The sequence below is a fragment of the Conger conger genome, chromosome 5, assembly GCF_963514075.1.
Source record: "Conger conger chromosome 5, fConCon1.1, whole genome shotgun sequence".
Taxonomy (NCBI): domain Eukaryota; kingdom Metazoa; phylum Chordata; class Actinopteri; order Anguilliformes; family Congridae; genus Conger; species Conger conger.
In genome coordinates this window covers 49,425,113-49,442,851 of record NC_083764.1, presented here as the reverse complement: position 1 = coordinate 49,442,851, position 17,739 = coordinate 49,425,113, and the positions used below count along the sequence as shown (strand labels likewise).

The following is a 17,739-nucleotide window of genomic DNA, read 5'->3' as shown; positions in this document are numbered from 1 at the left end:
TTATTTGAGTGCTTGCCACTTGTGAATGGCAAAGTACAGTGCATCCGGAACGTATTCACAGCGCTTCACTTTTCCCACATTTTTTTATGTTACAGCCTTATTCCAAAATTGAATAAATTCATTTTTTTCCTCAAAATTCTACACACAACACCCCATAATGACAACATGAAAGACGTTTTTTTGAAATTTTTGCAAATTTATTAAAAATAAAAAACTAAGAAATCACATGTACATAAGCATTCACAGCCTTTGCCATGAAGCTCAAAATTGAGCTCAGGTGCATCCTGTTTCCACAGATCAACCTTGAGATGTTTCTACAGCTTAATTGGAGTCCACCTGTGGTAAATTCAGTTGATTGGACATGATTTTGAAAGGCACACACCTGTCTATATATGGTCCCACAGTTGACAGTGCATGTCGGAGCACAAACCAAGCATGAAGTCAAAGGAATTGTCTGTAGACCTCTGAGACAGGATTGTCTCGAGGCACAAATCTGGGGAAGGGTACAGAAAAATTTCTGCTGCTTTGCCCAATGAGCACAGTGGCCTCCATCATCCATAAATGGAAGAAGTTCGGAACCACCAGGACTCTTCCTAGAGCTGGCCGCCCGTCTAAACTGAGCAATCGGGGAGATGGGCCTTAGTCAGGGGGGTGACCAAGAACCTGATGGTCACTCTGTCAGAGTTCCAGCGTTCCTCTGTGGAGAGAGGAGAACCTTCCAGAAGGACAACCATCTCTGCAGCAATCCACCAATCAGGCCTGTATGGTAGAGTGGCCAGACGGAAGCCACTCCTTAGTAAAAGGCACATGGCAGCCCGTCTGGAGTTTGCCAAAAGGCACCGGAAGGACTCTCAGACCATGAGAAACAAAATTCTCGGGTCTGATGTGACAAAGATTGAACTCTTTGGCGTGAATGCCAGGCGTCATGTTTGGAGGAAACCAGGCACCGCTCATCACCTGGCCAATACCATCCCTACAGTGAAGCATGGTGGTGGCAGCATCATGCTGTGGGGATGTTTTTCAGCAGCAGGAACTGGGAGACTAGTCAGGATTGAGGGAAAGATGAATGCAGCAATGTACAGAGACATCCTGGATGAAAACCTGCTCCAGAGCGCTCTTGACCTCAGACTGGGGCGACGGTTCATCTTTCAGCAGGACAACGACCCTAAGCACACAGCCAAGATATCAAAGGAGTGGCTTCAAGACAGCTCTGTGAATGTCCTTGAGTGGCCGAGCCAGAGCCCAGACTTGAATCCGATTGAACATCTCTGGAGTGATCTGAAAATGGCTGTGCACCGACGCTCCCCATCCAACCTGATGGAGCTTGAGAGGTGCTGCAAAGAGGAATGGGCGAAACTGCCCAAAGATAGGTGTGCCAAGCTTGTGGCATCATATTCAAAAAGACTTGAGGCTGTACTTGCTGCCAAAGGTGCATCAACAAAGTATTGAGCAAAGGCTGTGAATACTTATGTACAAGTGATTTTTAATTTTTTTTTAGTTTGAATAAATTTGCAAAAATTTCAAAAACTTCTTTCATGTTGTCATTATTGGGAGTTGTGTGTAGAATTTTGAGGAAAAAAATGAATTTATTCCATTTTGGAATAAGGCTGTAACATAACAAAATGTGGTGTGAATACTTTCCTGGAATGCTCTGTAAGACTTGGGTTACTGCCTTTAGCTTATTCGCTCAATTGACCCTATAGTAATTGCTGTAACCACATTATTAAAGTTATTTTACTTTTGTAAGTGTTACCACAGGACATATAGTTAGGTTTTTTGTCATTAAGACATTTGTGACACCAGTCACCTGGAATGTTGGGCTCAGGACATCATTAAGCTGTCTGGTCAGATCATTGTCTTCCTCTCATAAGTTACCTGTGTAGACAGCTCATTGCTCATCATAGGTAATTGATGAGTATCGTGTTTTACCCAAATCTGGTTTTCCTTGTTTTGGAAACTGGAGTCAAACTTTGAGACTGCGAGCATTCATGAGAGAGATAGCCTGTTGATTCCCATCATATTTTTAGATCTTCTGTAAAGAGAATAACCTCTTGTGCATTCAGAAACCTCAGACTGTTTGCTCATTACCTTGAGATACATGATATGGATGAAACTGGTAAGTTAATTTGTAGGCAGTTGAAAGCTATTTGGCGGTTGTCACACAGGCATGACTGAGCCGGTCAAGCTATGCTTGTTTGCATTATATCACTCACTCAAGAAGCATATGTTTTTCAGGGATGCTGTTTGAATTTGTGTTCGATGAAGACACATGGCACAAACCTTGTTGATATTTTTTTAGTTCAATCCTTCAGCCAGTGTTTTCAGAAAAATAAAACGCATTTGGACAGCATGCATTCAACTCCACTGTCTTGTTTTGTTTCTTTGTTCATGGTACAAGGGTTCACACTGGTAATTTAAAATAGCTTCATTTTGAATGCGGACAATTAAAAGCTTTGAAAAGACTTGGATAATTCCTGAAGGCAATGGATTTTCTTGCATCTTCTTTTGTACATTTCACATAACTTCCTTCCTCGGATATGTAATCCAACTTGTTTGAAATCAGTGACATCTGCATGCTTATTGGCCAAAGGATAAAGATTCATTGATAATCTGGTTACAATGTGAGAGTGGGTTTCAATTTTTTGTAAGATTTATAATATGTTGCTTCTAAACTGTAACTCTAACTCTAAATTTAACTTCTAAGTTCCTGGAGAATAGATTTAGTTCAGGGAAATAAAGTGTCTAATTCTGTCAGTACTCACCATGCTATAGTGCAGTAGAAGTATATGGAAGCATTAAAATAATCATAGTAGTACCAAGGATGAGTAAACGTGAATGAATCACAATCCGACAGAATTGATGTAATTTGAAAGTAAAACAAAGTATTAACAATGCTGTGCAGCAGTTTAGAGACATCTTGTGGCCACTCTCAGAACTGGCCATGGTTTCAGGATACTGATAAAACCGGTTGAAGTAGTGTAAGGATTAATGTATACAACAATCGTTTAAAAACAACCCTTATCTATTTCTTTTTTGGAGTTAATGGCTGTAATAATAACAACAACAAAAATAATATTAACAATCCTTAACCCCTAAGTCTCACAAAAAACATTTTGTCCTCATATTTTAAAGGGGATTCATCCAGTGTTGTGACTTGGCTCCATTATGTTTCCAAGCGCAACAGCCACAGCTACAATAATCTGTATCCAGTCAAAAACAAACAATGTTTTTAGTGAGAGAAAAAGCTTCCACTTTCACTGTGTATGAGCCTCTGTAACTGTGTTTTCTTAATATTTGTAGTAATTATGACTCCTGGAAAACAAACCCCAAAGGTTTACTTTTCAGAAGAGACCAGGATTATGCCTGTAATCAAAAGGGTTCAAGAATAGTAGCCATTTTATTTTGTTAAGTGTCAAGAAAAGGGATGATACTTAAGGGGTTAATCATCATAACCATAATAATATGATATTTAGGAGGGCCTTCCAAAGAACATAAGGTCACTGTACTAAGCAAATAAACCATCGTAATATAACTAAAGTACAATAGAGACAAATGATAAGATGGAAGGAAGGGATAAAAATATAGAGAACAGCAGCATTTCATTAAAAACACCCTTTGCAGTAGATACTGACCAGGCTGGGACCTGTATAATACCTGGCAAAAGATATATAAATGTCTTGAGGGACATGTGGATATCAGTGACATGAATTTCATGTTTGTTCTTGTTCTGACAGAATAATTACCTTGTGTTCATGGCTGAACTGTTCTGGTGGTTTGAAGTGGTAAAACCCTCCTTCGTCCAGCCTCGTGTTCTAAATGTCAAAGGTAAGGAGAGAAGCTGAGTGATGTCTGCAATAAACAGCAGTTATACTCTGGGTAAATGGGTACATTTGGTAAATGACGGTAATTTCATTCATTAAGTGAATTCATTAAATGGGATTGTATTTCTTTTTCTTCTTTTTCTATGCAGACCCTGCCCTGCAGTTGACAGATGTGCCTACAGTGCCCATTTCTAACGACACCAGAGAAAGCTTTATCAACACACCTGCTAGTCCTAACCAGCCCAGGTTACACAACATTTATTGTGTATTAGTTGTCTAGATGTATAATACAGTATTGTTCTTTCTGTGTGCACTCAGTGCACTTCCTTTGCTTACATTTGAGGTACATATTTAAGTGCCTAATTTTTTTCCGAAGATATTGTTATATAGTGTGCATTTTGCCCTTTTCTGCTTACAATTAAATGTAAATATTAAAGTTGTTGGAGACCAATCATGTTCAGTAATTATTTTGCATATGGAAAATCTCAAAGTTGTTCTCTGCCTCTGTCCCACTCTTTTTCTTTATAACAGTCTGTCACTCAGGCCACAACCTAAGACCTCCTCTTCAGGTATGACTGCAAGCCTTTTTTCAGCCTTTTTCACTTTTCTTGATATATGGTTGTTGTCTGCATTTATTGTCTTGGGAATGACATGATGATTGTGGCTTAGTGTTTCTTTTTCATTTGGCAGGTGTTATAAAACGATCAACCTCAATGTCTTACATGGATGGGTGTGTTGGGACATGGCCGAAAGAGAAAAGGTCAGTATAATATCAATGAAACATAGGTGCTAGAATTCTTGGGATGCACAATTGTTAGAACATTGAAAACAATAAACTAAAATGGTACCGTGTGATGTATCAATTCTGATAAGTCACTCAAGATAATGTGGAATGGCATATGACAATTGAATCTCTGCTTGCACAGGTCCTCGGCTCATGGGATATCCTTCGACATCCCGTTTGACAGAGATGACATGGCTCGACCAACTGTCGGGCGAGGTATGAGCAGGTCGGCCAGTACAGATGGGCTGGGCCACAGGTTCACTCATGCCCCTCGGAACATGAGGCGAAACCTGTCCTTCCAGCCAGTCAACGGGCAGAGCGGACGAGGCATCGAGGAGGAGGTGGGCCGCCAGCCAGGGTTCTCAAACGGGCTTGCGCTAGAGGAGGATGGACCCTCTGGGGCTGCACCCAGCATTGAAGAGGCTCTGAAGATTATCCACAGCCCTGAGCGGCCCGGTGGTAGCCTGGCAGCAGACCAGGCTGACAACGGATTCTTTCTCCACGGGCAGGACAGCGAGGACGCCGTGGGTGCGAAAGGCCAGGCAGGGGACGACCAGGACTCAGCCTCCACAGAGATGGACACGGGGATCCACGTGCGAACAGAGGACATCCAGGATGAGGACTCTTCCCTGAGGGACTACACGGCCAGTATGGACTCCGACGCCGACCACGAGTATGATCCGGGGCTGACCGGACACCAGGCACACGATGGCTCAAGCCCCGCCCCTAGCTCTCTGAGCGGGCCGTCCCGCGCCGGGAGCTCCGCCTCCTCTGGCTCCGGCGGCATTCGCATGACCAGCTTCGCTGAGCAGAAGTTCCGGAAGCTCAACCACCACCACCCTCATGGCGAGAGCAGGGGCAGCGGGCCTGGCTCTGTGAAGACCACACCGGAGAACTCCGAGCTCAATATTCCGCACTCGGTGGCTTGGGCCCCCATGCCCGAAGAGAGGAGCCCTGTCCGCGCCACTTCCCTGCCTCCCTCGCCCCGGGACCCCACCCAGTTGCTGGCCTCAGAGATGCTGCAGCTGAAGATGAAGTTGGAGGAGAAGCGGCGGGCCATCGAGGCCCAGAAGAAGAAGGTGGAGGCGGCGTTCACCCGGCACCGCCAGCGCATGGGCCGGACGGCCTTCCTCAACGTCGTGAGGAAAAAACCGGGCGGGGCCTCGCCGCTCAGGGAGGAGGCGGCAGGCTCGGAGACCGGCAGGCCTCCCGCGTCCCCCGACGGCGATGCCCAGTCCCACAGGGCAGCCGAGGAGGATGGGGAGGAGGAGAGCGCACGGCTGGGGCAGGGCAAGCAGGAGGTGCCGGACGGGGCAGAGCAAGGTCACAGAGGGTGGACGCGGTCGCCTGGCGAGGAGGGCGTGACCGGGGAGGCGGATCTTGCGGAGTACACCCGCTCCATCGAGAGACTGAACACCTCACTGAGCTTCCTGCAGACGGAGATGCAGCGATTGGCTCAGCAGCAGGAGGTGATTATGCAGATGAGGGAGCAGCAGTCCTGGGCTGCCTCCCCAACTGCCGGTCCCACTCCCTCCCCGCAGAGGCAGGTGCGTGAGCTCCGGGGGTCTGTCACCCGTTCCACAGGCTCCCTCTCGCCTGTCCTATCCTCCACTGGCTCTCCGCGCCCCTCTCATCGCTCCCCCACGACCATCAAGAGAAAATCAGCCTCCTTCCACTCCCGCACGCCACGCACCCCCAGGCCCAGTGATCTGAAGATCACTCCCTTCAGCCGGATGCTCAACACCCCCCAGTCTGTGGACAGCCTGCCTCGCCTGAGGCGCTTCTCGCCCAGCCAAACCCAACTAAGCAGCTTCGCCTACTTTGGGCACGATGAACCGACCTCCTCCCCTACTTCTGCCCCCACACATACCCCGCCCCCTGATCCAGCCCCTGAGCCAGAGGAGCAAGATGGCCCCACGGAATTCAAAGCAGACCAGCCTAACCCCCAGACATCTGTGGGACCAGCCCCTTCTCCAGCCAGAGGGATGTGGGGAGTGGAGAGGGACACGTGGGCACAGGGGCCAAGCAAGCCGAAAGTGCCCACCGTGTCAGAGGTGCTGACCCAACCCGTCGCAGAGGCGGTCAGGGTGACCCCGGTAAAACATGACCACACCCTGAATACTAGCAGTAGGAACCTGATCGAGGTGCCCCTTTCTGTACTGAAGCCCCTGGAGGCCCAGACGATGGGCAACATCTGCAGCAGCAGTGGAGAGGGGGACCCCGTTGCTGAGATCCTTTCCAGAGACCAGAAAATCTGCTGTGGGTTCTTCTTCAAGGTAAGGACAGGTGTACCTGTATTTGATCACACATTCAGAACAAATCGAATGGATTCTGTGCAAAATTTGAGCACCATCATTATTTCTTTTGATCAATAAGATGGTTCTTTTATGTTGCCAATGATAACAGTCAGAATATTCTCTAAAACTAAAGATGGTCAAAGTGGATCAAAGAGAATTAGCTTAGCAACTCCTAGAATGTGTGTCAAAAATGCCTTCGCGAGGGACTCCTTCAAGCAGAATTAAAAGAGAGGAGATTTTGACAGATTTTTTTGGTCCACAGGATGACCTACAGGGCGAGGAGGACATAGCGCTGAAGCGGGCGGCTCTGCTGGAGAAGAGGCTGCGGAGGGAAAGGGAGGCGCAGCAGAAGAAGCAGGAGCTGGAGGCCGAGCTTGAGCAGAAGAAAGAGTTGGCTAGGTGACCCTCCCCCACACTTACCTGGACCTGCCTGCCCCATCTCAGAAGTGCCCCCCAAGGGACCACGTGTGATAATGTCCATCACAAATATCTGAGGGCTTTTTTTTACTGTACTCCTTTACTGTACTGTACTGAACTGAAATGATTATTTTGTTGCACAAAGTTTATAGGAATTTTTTGTAAAAATGTGAAAGCAAATATGAGCATCACACTTTTTTCAGTGTATTGTAATATGCCTGTAAGGGCAAGGGCATTTTACATAATACATTTCAGTGTAAAAAAAAAAAGTATGATATTTAAAAAAGGACTGCTTCACAATCTTCCAATCACATTCCGCCTCTTCCTCAGGTTGAAAGCAGAGGAGGAACGTGAGAAGAAGGAAGACGAGAAGTTGAGGCGGGAGTTCATCAAGCAGGAGTACCTTCGAAGGAAGCAGCTAAAGTTGATGGAGGACATGGACTCAGTCATTAAACCGCGGCCCGCCAGCAGCAAGCAGAAGAAGCCCCGGCCCAAGTCCATGCACAGGGACAGTGTAGAATCTCCCAGGATCCCACCCAGAGCAGCAGGTAAACCTCACACCTTCAATGTGTCTTCAGTTCAGTCCCAAGTTGTACAGATTGTGCATTAAATATATACATACAGTGTCATTCACGTACTCATATCCCAAACCATTTAATCTCCTCTAAAGTAATCTTGAGTGAGGACCTCCGCTTCAATAAAATGGTCAACTTTCTGAAATACCATTTAAAGTGAAAATATTTTCACATTTTACTAAGACCTGATATTTGAATGATAGCATATTTGCATGCTGGCATTGCTGCTGCGTTGAGCTGAAAGTGGAATAGCTCTGTTTAAGGTGCTGTGAACAGATTTGCTGGTGTAACAGTATCGCACCCTTTGTGTGTCTCGCATGTAGGTACGCGGCCTCGTGTCTTTTCGGTCTCAAGCCTGTCCCTAGCCTCACTCAACCTAGGGGACAATGACAGCGTTAACTCAGACAGGAGGACGCCTAGGTGAGCACCTCTTTTCCTATCTCTGGTCCTATTTCTGATACACCTCTTCCATATGAAAATTTGACATTTTTAAATCTTCATGAGCATTTGCTGGATAATGTACATCCAGCTAGTGTAGTCATTTACATATATTTTGGGCTTTTAGACTGTACATGTGCTGTGATTAGTGATTAGGTCAGACTAATGGTTGAAATTTAGGGTCCCTAAGAATGTCTTTCATCTTGTGTTTTAAAACTTCACTGTGTTCTGTATGATAAATGTATCATAACCCATATCTGCCACATCTACCCCAACTTGCACAAGCCAATCACTGTTTCTTGTGCTGTAATCTGAAACCTCAATTGGCTACTGCATTAACTATTTACAGGATTGGTTAATTTGTGACCATGGGTAGGATATCTAATTACAACGTCAGTGCCAGTTGCCTCCTTGGCTCTGACCTTTCCTTCAACCCTGGGCAATTATAACTTAGAGCTATAGCCCTTGTGTTCTCTTTCTTCACTTCCTTGTCTTCCATTTCTCTCCTTCTCTCTTCCTGTTCTTCCTACATTTTTTTGGCATTTACAGAAGCAGTAAATTAGCCTCTGGCAATCTATACTTCTTTCTGAACTCTCCAAAAGTGAAAAAGACAAGGTTAGTTCGTCTTTAGTGTGACTTATCGGTCACTCTCTTCCTGTGCTCCTGAGACGTCTTGAGAGGTAACATTGATATGTCTCATTGCAGTTCATTGCCTATCTAGGAACGCCAATCAAACTAGCTCTCCATTCCTCATCCCACAGCTCCCAGAATAATTAAACAATGTGAACGGTAGATTTAAGTCTGCTGGGGTTCCTCAAATTACCGCTGTGCTTGGTCCTCTCTGTGACATGCCATTGCTAAAAGGCTGCCAATTTTCATTGGTGAGACATACACTCTCCTGTGATAGGCTGTAGCGTCATGTGATCTGTACTATGTGGTCTCCTATACTGGCTGGTTTGGAGGAGTGCACATGATTTACTTGGTCAGGAGTGGGTGGCACAGCGGTACCTCAAGGAGCAGTCATTATTTCCATATCAAGCAAAATACCTTTTCTTAATAAAGGGATGATTTATTGAATTAGAATAGGCCTATGCAATTGCCTAATTTACAAAATCTCCACCCTGAAGTAGCCTGTTCAGAGATTGACATTTGCAAAACTATGCAAATCACTTCCTCATAGTGATTTTACCAATTGTGACCGATTCATAAATCTGACATAAGTACTGTAACCGTATAGAGCAGGTGGTGTCAAACTTCAGTGCTGGAGGGCTGCAGTGTCTGTTGGTATTTGTGGTTTCCTTACATCAGCAGCCAATTAAGGCCTTGAGAACAAGGTGTATGGACTCTGTAGCCAATTAAAGACTTTGAAATGTATCTCTCGTGCTGAAACAAACCAAAAACCAGCAGACACTGCTGCCCTCCAGGACTGGAGTTTGACACCTTTGGTGTAGAGACTGCTTTTGGGTTGAAAAACAGTTACAATCCTTGAGTGAATTTAGCTTATCAGTTTACAAATCCCAAAAGCTGGGCCTCAAGCGCTTGATGTTGCTCACAAAAGGAATCATTTAAAGTTTTGAAGTAATTGAAGGTGACCATGTCCTCAAATTTTCCAGGGAAACCCCTCATAGGGAACACAGTGAACACTGTGTTTCTGTGCCAGCAGTGGTTTCTCGGGCCCATTGGAAAAGTGCTTTAGCTCAATGCAGGGGAAACCCTGTTTTCATCATTTGTGTGTCTGTGGAAGCTTCATTGTGCATTTGTGTCACAGCTTCCACATAGCAACTCACCAGCTCCTCATCATTGCCGTTTCATCTGTGGCTTCACTAGACCTCATAGCTCGCTCGCTTGCGCCCCCTAGAGCCTTTCTCAGGAATTGAGAGCAAAGCTTTTCTGCAGCACATTTCATTGGAGCAGATTCTGACATGCAGTCCATGAGCACGGCCTGTGGCTTTATCAGAATGGGAGGTGTGAGGAGGCTCTGGCCACCACGTCTAACTGCAAACGTTGTCCTTCCTCCAGACCAGACTCCGCTGATGGCTTCCTGTCCCCCTGCCTGCTGGGAAGTGGGAATGGAGAGAAGGATTGGGAAAACGGCTCCACCACGTCATCGGTGGCGTCAAACACGGAATACACAGGTTGGCTGGCTGTCTCTGTCTCTGACTGACTTAAAGCACACAGACAATGAAAATTAAAATGTTTATTTTATATCATCATTAGACTAGATATCAGATATCAACACAATTGAAAATGAATAATCCAATGTCTGAGACCTGGCTCATCTGCTATGGCATCCTGACCAAAGAGTATGTCCTTATGCCTTGGGAATGTCCAATGTGTGGTTCACTTAGTAAATCTGGATGCTAAGATTGATCTGCTCGTGTCTACAAAGGGCCCAAGCTGTACAAGGAACCAAGCGCCAAGTCCAACAAACACATCATCCAGAATGCCCTGACCCACTGCTGCCTGGCTGGCAAGGTTAATGAGGGTCAGAAGAACAGGATATTGGAGGTGGGAGATCATGGTTTATTCCTTCTCAGCTACAACACTGCTGAATTGTTTGTGCTCTTGTTCGCAGCCTCTGTTTATACAAGCCTGGAGCTGATTAGCAAGGACAGTGTGCATTTATACATACTGCAGTGTCAATTTATACTATTCCATGTTTACCAAAGCAGTTCTGTTTAAGTGTCTCTGCCTGGCCCAGTACACAGTCCTAAGGGCTCCTGGTATAACTCTAAAACAGGTGCCAAAGGGGGACCACGAACAACTGTAGGTTTGGGTCCTCCATCCAATCAGTAGCTCCAATTGACTTAAGAAATACTGAAAACTGGAACCCCTTGGATTTGCTGTGCAGTCTGACCTAGATGGAGACTTGTTTTTGCCTGTTCAACCAGATGATTGACAGATAGATCAACCATTCCTGAATGACCCATTTGCCAGTCTTCCAAGAAGCCCTCAATGTTCACTACTGATTAAAATGCTATGTGTTTTATATTCCTGAGACCTATGTCTTATGACATTTATGATTTACTCAAATGGAAATTTTGGTAATGTTCTACTTCACTAACTACAGTTTCATGATGCATATACTGCATAATAATCATACGTTTTCATGTGAAAATAATATTATGAATCATATATTGAAACCACGTAATGTGTATTGTACAATGTTACAAATTGAAATGTACTGTTTGAATACTCCTCATTTTTTTTTATGTAGCAGTGATTTTAATTTGGTGCTTAGACTGAATTATGATTTAATTTGTAGGTTACCATTGATAATTTAAGACATGCTCTGTGAAACAATGTTTATACTGCTTGTAAATATCGCATCTGTCTGGGATGGTTTATTACAAGTGGTACAGTAGGTATATAACTAGACACAGATGCATTCAAATTAATGGAACAAGCAAACTTGTGTAAGAAAATATAACAGAAAACATTAATGTAATTACAGGCATATACTAACAATGTCAGTGAACAAAGTGGTGCTTGTTTTTATTGTAGCTTTGAGCAAAATACAGTAGTAATTTGTTTTCTGCAGTGAAACAGTGTAGTGAATCAATGTGGTTGATATGCTGAGATGCAGCATAGCATTTTGGTTTGTGTGACAGAAATCCTCAATCAGGGATTTACAGGAACAGGCATAGCATTCAATGGACACACATTTATTTTGACCTTGTCTTTTAATTCTGTGACATTCACCAATTGTGCATTCTGTGAATATTTCATGTTTTGACTGAACTGTTTTGACTGAAATTAAATTCAGAGTATTTAAAAAGCACTTGAAAAAGTCCATCCTACAGTTATGTGTCTTTTATATAGTTATTATGCAGTGCTTTTGTAAGCTGTGGTTGTGTTGACCACACAGAAAAACACTTGAAACTTTGATTTGATTGAATCCAGTGTTCATAGTCAAAGTAACCAATTTGGATGAGAGAACTGCAAACATGGTAGCCCTACCATGGTATGCTCTACTACTGCCAGATGGCTTACCCACTGGACCATCCTTGCTGGTTGGCTTTTTTGACAAAAATACCTGAATCAATAGTTTCGGAATATAGATGCTTGTAATTTGTTTGCCCGATTTCTCATATCTTCTAAGGCGTACTCTTCTATGGTGGACTGGGAAGTCAGCAAGGTGGCCACCATTCAGTTTTCTACACAAGATAAAACCTGAATTAACAATTCTTCTTACGCTCTCATTTTTGTTTTCTTTTTGCAGGAAATTGATAAATCGGAGGCCAACAACTTCCTGATCCTCTTTCGAGATGCGGCCTGCCAGTTCCGTTCAATCTACACGTACTACCCAGAGACCGAGGAGATTACCAAACTGGCAGGCATTGGCCCCAAGTCCATCACCCGCAAGATGATTGAGAGCCTGTACAAGTATAACTCGGACAGGAAGCAGTTCAGCCACATCCCCGCAAAGACCATGTCAGCCAGCGTCGACGCCATAACTATATTCGGCCACCTGTGGCAAATCAAGAAACCGTGCACACCCAAAAAGCATTAACACTCAAGTCTTAATAGAAGAAGGAAGTTTTCTTGCGCAGAACCTTCACGTTCAGTTCCTAGTTCACTGCACATATTTGTTTGGATTTGCACCCAAAATAGACGATATACTTTCGTATGATTTTCTTTTGCCTTTTTTTTTTTTCTGGAGCGGCAACTGGACGCAGAACTCTTCCGACGTTATGCACAACTGGAATGTAGAACACTATTTAAAATGATTCAACTGACTACATGTTTAAGTGCGTGAGATTGTGGAAGCTCTGGTTAAATGTATTGATGCGCGCCCCGCGTGCATGTATGTGTGCTCGTGCGCTTTTCTGTATGTGCCAAAAAAAGTTAGGATTTGGATGCCATGTTCTTGATTTTGAACACTTGAAGCACTGAATGTCAATCACATGTACAGACGGAATTTTTCATATTATGCTAACATTTGTGGCCTTATGCTTATGCTTGTTTTATTTTTTAATGTGGGTGCTGCGAGTTTGTATGGTTCCATGAAAAGGTTTTGTATGTTGCCAGGCTTATTGCCTTTGTGTGGTTGGAACATGTCTTGTCAAGTCTGCATAAATGTGTCATGTGGCTAGTTGACGAAAATGGCTTCACCACAGTGAGCGGATTTGGGCTGCTATGACTTTGCCCTTAGGTAAAAGTAATATATGGTAAAATATAAAATCCCAGCCGGAAGGAATATATTTTAAATACATGTCAAACATATTGCAAGTATAAGAAAATATCTGCATTTAATTTTATACATTGTTTTTAGAGTAAACTGAAAACTTGCATTCAGTGTAAGATGTAAAATGTATGTTATTCTTTAATATGTTAGTATATTTACAAAGGACATTCCTTATATTTTGGATGTGATGTTTTGCCATATATTTACAGATATTACTTTTCTCATTAGGGTAAATAAATACAGAATGATAGGCCACTGCTGAATTTCATTCTAGATTGCAATAAAACTGAGGCCGGACCCCTCCCCAATTGTAATGTATTGGTCATATAACTGTACAGGTCAATTTAAGGCTGTTAGAAAACAATTAACAATATATTACTGCCTATTAAATAAAAAGCATTGTTAGATACATTAAAAAACAGATGGTAAGCAGTATATACAGGTATACCATTTTCGTTGTGGGCATATTGAATTGTCCAGGAAGTTTACATATTATTTAATGTTAAATCCTGACATAAAATTTAAAAAATCCGATTTTTTTAAATGTCCAGATGAAGCCACACTTATTTTTGAAATGCATTACCTTTTTAATGCCTGTTTACCATCTGTCTCCTAATGGCTAAAATAATGTATTTAGTAGGTAGAAATGCATTTCACTGTTGTTTACAGTTTTAGTTTGTCCATTAAATTCAAATGTCCTTTAAAATCACCTTTTTATTAGATTTAATGTGGCTTGTAAAGTCCCCTTCATTAACAGTGTTGCATAAAATGCTTCCATAGTAAACAAAAAATGTTGATGATTAAAGACAAGTTTGTGCATACTGGTAATCACATTTTCACTCAAAATAGATGGAGTAGATAATATTAAACCATAGACTACGTGGTGATATAAAATAAACAAGAACTGTTTTCATTGAGAAAATACAGGTCTGTTCAGTCATTAATATCATGGATGAAGTAAGCTTCAAAATAATGTACGTTTTAAAAATAAATCTTACTGTAAAATGTGTAGATCACACCGCAATTTCAGAGTATGTGAAAATAATCATCAGTTTGTTAAATATCTCATTCTCTCTGGTAAACCACTTGATACCTTAATACAGTTTGAGTTCTTATCAAGAGTGTTGCTTGCAACGGTTGTTTAAACCGCAAACATATCAGTATCAGGATATGTACTTTTCTGAGTTACTCCTTAAACCTTTTGTTTTTAAAACTTTTTTTTTTTTTTGCTCGGTCCATTAAGTGTTCATTTACTGTCCATCTATCTTGATGTAAAAAGCATTATATTTGTAACACTGTGTATATCATTAACAAAGAGAACCTTTGTCCCTTTTGCCATCACACTGTTTTAAAAACATGCAGACTGCTAACAACTAACAGTCTGTTGAGACCTTGCTGGAGAGAGATCTCATGTTTAGTTTCTTTGTTATTCTTCCTGAATGAAAATTCCCCTTCACAGTTGTAACTAATGCCCCTCCCATGCTAGCCAGCTTTGTTCACTCACTGAGCTGTGCATTAAATGCTGCTGGAGGATTGCATTGCTGGTGCAGGCAGATTGAAGAGGCCACATTTCCAGTACCAGAGGTGGCACAATGAGGTGGGAAATTCCTTACCAACCAGAACCCTCCCTTCCCAAGCAACAATGCAGCAAATTATGAGTTCATTTTCATGTTCAGGTTCATTTTCTATGAGGATCAAAATGGGGAACAAGCCTCATTGATTTGTTTGTGGCATCAACACTTCATACTTTTACAAAGAGTGAGTCATGGGAAATTGCCTGCAGCTGTCTGTTGATGTTGATCATTCATGTTTTTTTTAATCATGTTCATGTGTTTTTGTTATGTATGTTATTTTTGTAAATTTGATGAAATTATAAAAATGCACATTTTCATCAAGAGTGGTGGCTCTGAATTAATTTGTTGGACTATTTAGGCCATAAACTATGCCAAATTCAGCTTCTAAATGCATGGATGCCAGAAAGTATGATGCCATTATGCACAGGGTATTGGGGAGATTTTTTTTTAACGTTTTCACTGAAAGTAAAACCCACTGCAACCCCGCCATTATTTACACATGGATTAGCGTAGGTCAGAAAATATAAAATGCAGATGTCACTAACTGGTTTCACAAGCATATGAAGTAGACCTATGTTGTTTCATAATATAAGCAGGGTTTACACTTCTTAGAATCAGAAAGTTATCTTCACTCAAGATCAAATAAAATAACGCAGAGAAGTTCATTCCATATAGTTTGTCTAAACATATGAGTGTTGTAGGCTTATGTCGTCCAGTCATTATTTTTTATGAGTTAGCCTACCGCAGCATTACTCAACTCCCATGTCCTGCAGGCTGTAGTGTCTGCAGGTATTTGCTTCAACTGTGCACTACACCACCTGATTTTACTAATGATTTTACCTGCTTGGTTCAGATAATAAGCTCATTAGTGAAATCAGGTGGTGTAGCGGACGGTTGGAGTAAATACCTGCGGACACTGCGGCTCGCAGGACGTGGAGTTAAGTAGCGTTGGCCGACTGAACGATCTGCAGGTGGCAGGTTTGAATGTTCATTTTATCGGTCTACACTAGGGCTGCCCTGTTCCTGGAGATCTACCATTGTGCAAATTTTCATTTCAGCCCTAATTTGATTCTGATTCTACTAATTAGCAGCTCAATGAGAGCTCTAGCTGTTAAATGTGTGCTTTGTTAGGGTTGGAGTGAAAATCTACAGGTAGATCTTCAGGAACAGGGTTGGGCAGCCCTGGTCTACATGGTAAAATCCATAAACTCTTACATGGTCCCAAATGAACTCATAGTACTGTTATAGTCCAATTAAAATTGAACATTTTACTGTGTAGGCAAGCTGAATTGCCAGAAATGTGCACACTTAATGTGCTCATTAGAAATTTTCACATCTAAATTTCTTTTAAATGAAAATTTGAATATACAGCAGATTAAACTTAATGTACTAGCTATTTTTAGATAAACATTGATTATTTCAATTTATCCTACTGTTTTATATGTACCTAGAAGACAAGATATTTTATTATGTTAACTAACCATCTTTCATACATTTTTGAGTTCTTTTTTGTGGCAATCTAGCCAAGAAATATCAGTTTCATACTTCCACCTGAAATATTTCAGGTGGTGTTGTAGGACAGCTATTATAGTGGGTCATATTCATATTTGGCTGTTTAAAGTCAAAATAAATAATTCAGGTGTAAAAAGGTAATGTTGAAAATTGCTTAATGATGTGCTATTCTGTGTACCACGATGAAGAATAGTTTCTGTATTCCTAAAGAGGCTGTGCTGTTGTATAATGTCAACATATTGCTGAGACAACCTGTATTTTATTATATTATTTATTTATTGCTTTGAGTACATTTGAGCATGGCCTCAAGGAGTTAATTGTGTTTTCATGCAGTGCCATCAATAAATATTTCCCCCTTTCCTGATTTCCTCTATTATTGCATATTTGTCATACTGAATTGTTTCAGATCTTTAGACAAAATGTAATATTAGACAGAGGGAACCAGAGTAAACACAAAACACATTTTAAACAATTTCATTTATTTAATGAAAAAAGAAATCAAACACCCATATCACCCATGTAATTGACCCCTTAAACAGTCTTCCACTGCACTGTGGAGGAATTGTAGCCCACTGTTCTTGGCAAAACAGCTTTAATTATGACAAATGTGTAAGTCTTCTAGCATTAACTATATAACCCAATTATGCTTTAGCTTCAGCTGACGGACAGATGACTGGTTATTCTCCTTGAATATTCTGGTACAGAGCAGAATTTGTGGTTTCTTCAATGGCAAGTCATCTAGGACCCCAGGCAACAATGTTTGACTGTTTGTTTGATGTTCCTACTGTGAAATGCTAACATAATGGGACCTTCATCATTCCACTTTTGACTAATTTGTCCATAGAACATTATCCGAAAAGGCTTAGGGATCATCCTGGTGCTTCTTCTTTTTTTTAATGTAAGATGAGCTTTGATTCTCTTGGTTAGCAGTGGTTTCTGCCTTCCTACTCTTCAATGAATCACATTTTTGCTAGTCTCTTTCCTATTATTTAGTCATAAGCACTGACCTCAGCTCATGCTAGAGAGGCTTGCAGTTCTTTGGACGTTCCTCTGGGATCTTTTGTGACTTCCTGGATGAGTCCTAGATCTGAAACCATTCACTGTGACAAATATAAAATAATAAAGGAAAACCA

General features: G+C 42.0%; 1 protein-coding gene across 2 annotated transcripts in view; it reads left to right on the top strand.

Annotated features, from left to right (window-relative positions):
• LOC133128456 (calmodulin-regulated spectrin-associated protein 2-like) overlaps nucleotides 1-16,970 on the top strand; it is a 44,803-nt gene extending 27,833 nt beyond the window's left edge. Inside the window, exons 7-18 of one of the 2 annotated variants that reach the window (XM_061241986.1) lie at nucleotides 3,735-3,825; nucleotides 3,971-4,067; nucleotides 4,353-4,390; nucleotides 4,512-4,581; nucleotides 4,748-6,881; nucleotides 7,165-7,301; nucleotides 7,650-7,867; nucleotides 8,218-8,314; nucleotides 8,882-8,947; nucleotides 10,352-10,467; nucleotides 10,722-10,840; nucleotides 12,555-16,970. In XM_061241986.1, coding sequence (XP_061097970.1) covers nucleotides 3,735-3,825; nucleotides 3,971-4,067; nucleotides 4,353-4,390; nucleotides 4,512-4,581; nucleotides 4,748-6,881; nucleotides 7,165-7,301; nucleotides 7,650-7,867; nucleotides 8,218-8,314; nucleotides 8,882-8,947; nucleotides 10,352-10,467; nucleotides 10,722-10,840; nucleotides 12,555-12,845 — 3,474 coding nt within the window. In that variant the 3' untranslated portion in view covers nucleotides 12,846-16,970. The remainder of the gene's footprint in view (nucleotides 1-3,734; nucleotides 3,826-3,970; nucleotides 4,068-4,352; nucleotides 4,391-4,511; nucleotides 4,582-4,747; nucleotides 6,882-7,164; nucleotides 7,302-7,649; nucleotides 7,868-8,217; nucleotides 8,315-8,881; nucleotides 8,948-10,351; nucleotides 10,468-10,721; nucleotides 10,841-12,554) is intronic. The other variant, XM_061241987.1, reaches the window with a different exon arrangement.
• The last annotated feature ends 769 nt before the right edge of the window (nucleotides 16,971-17,739 follow it).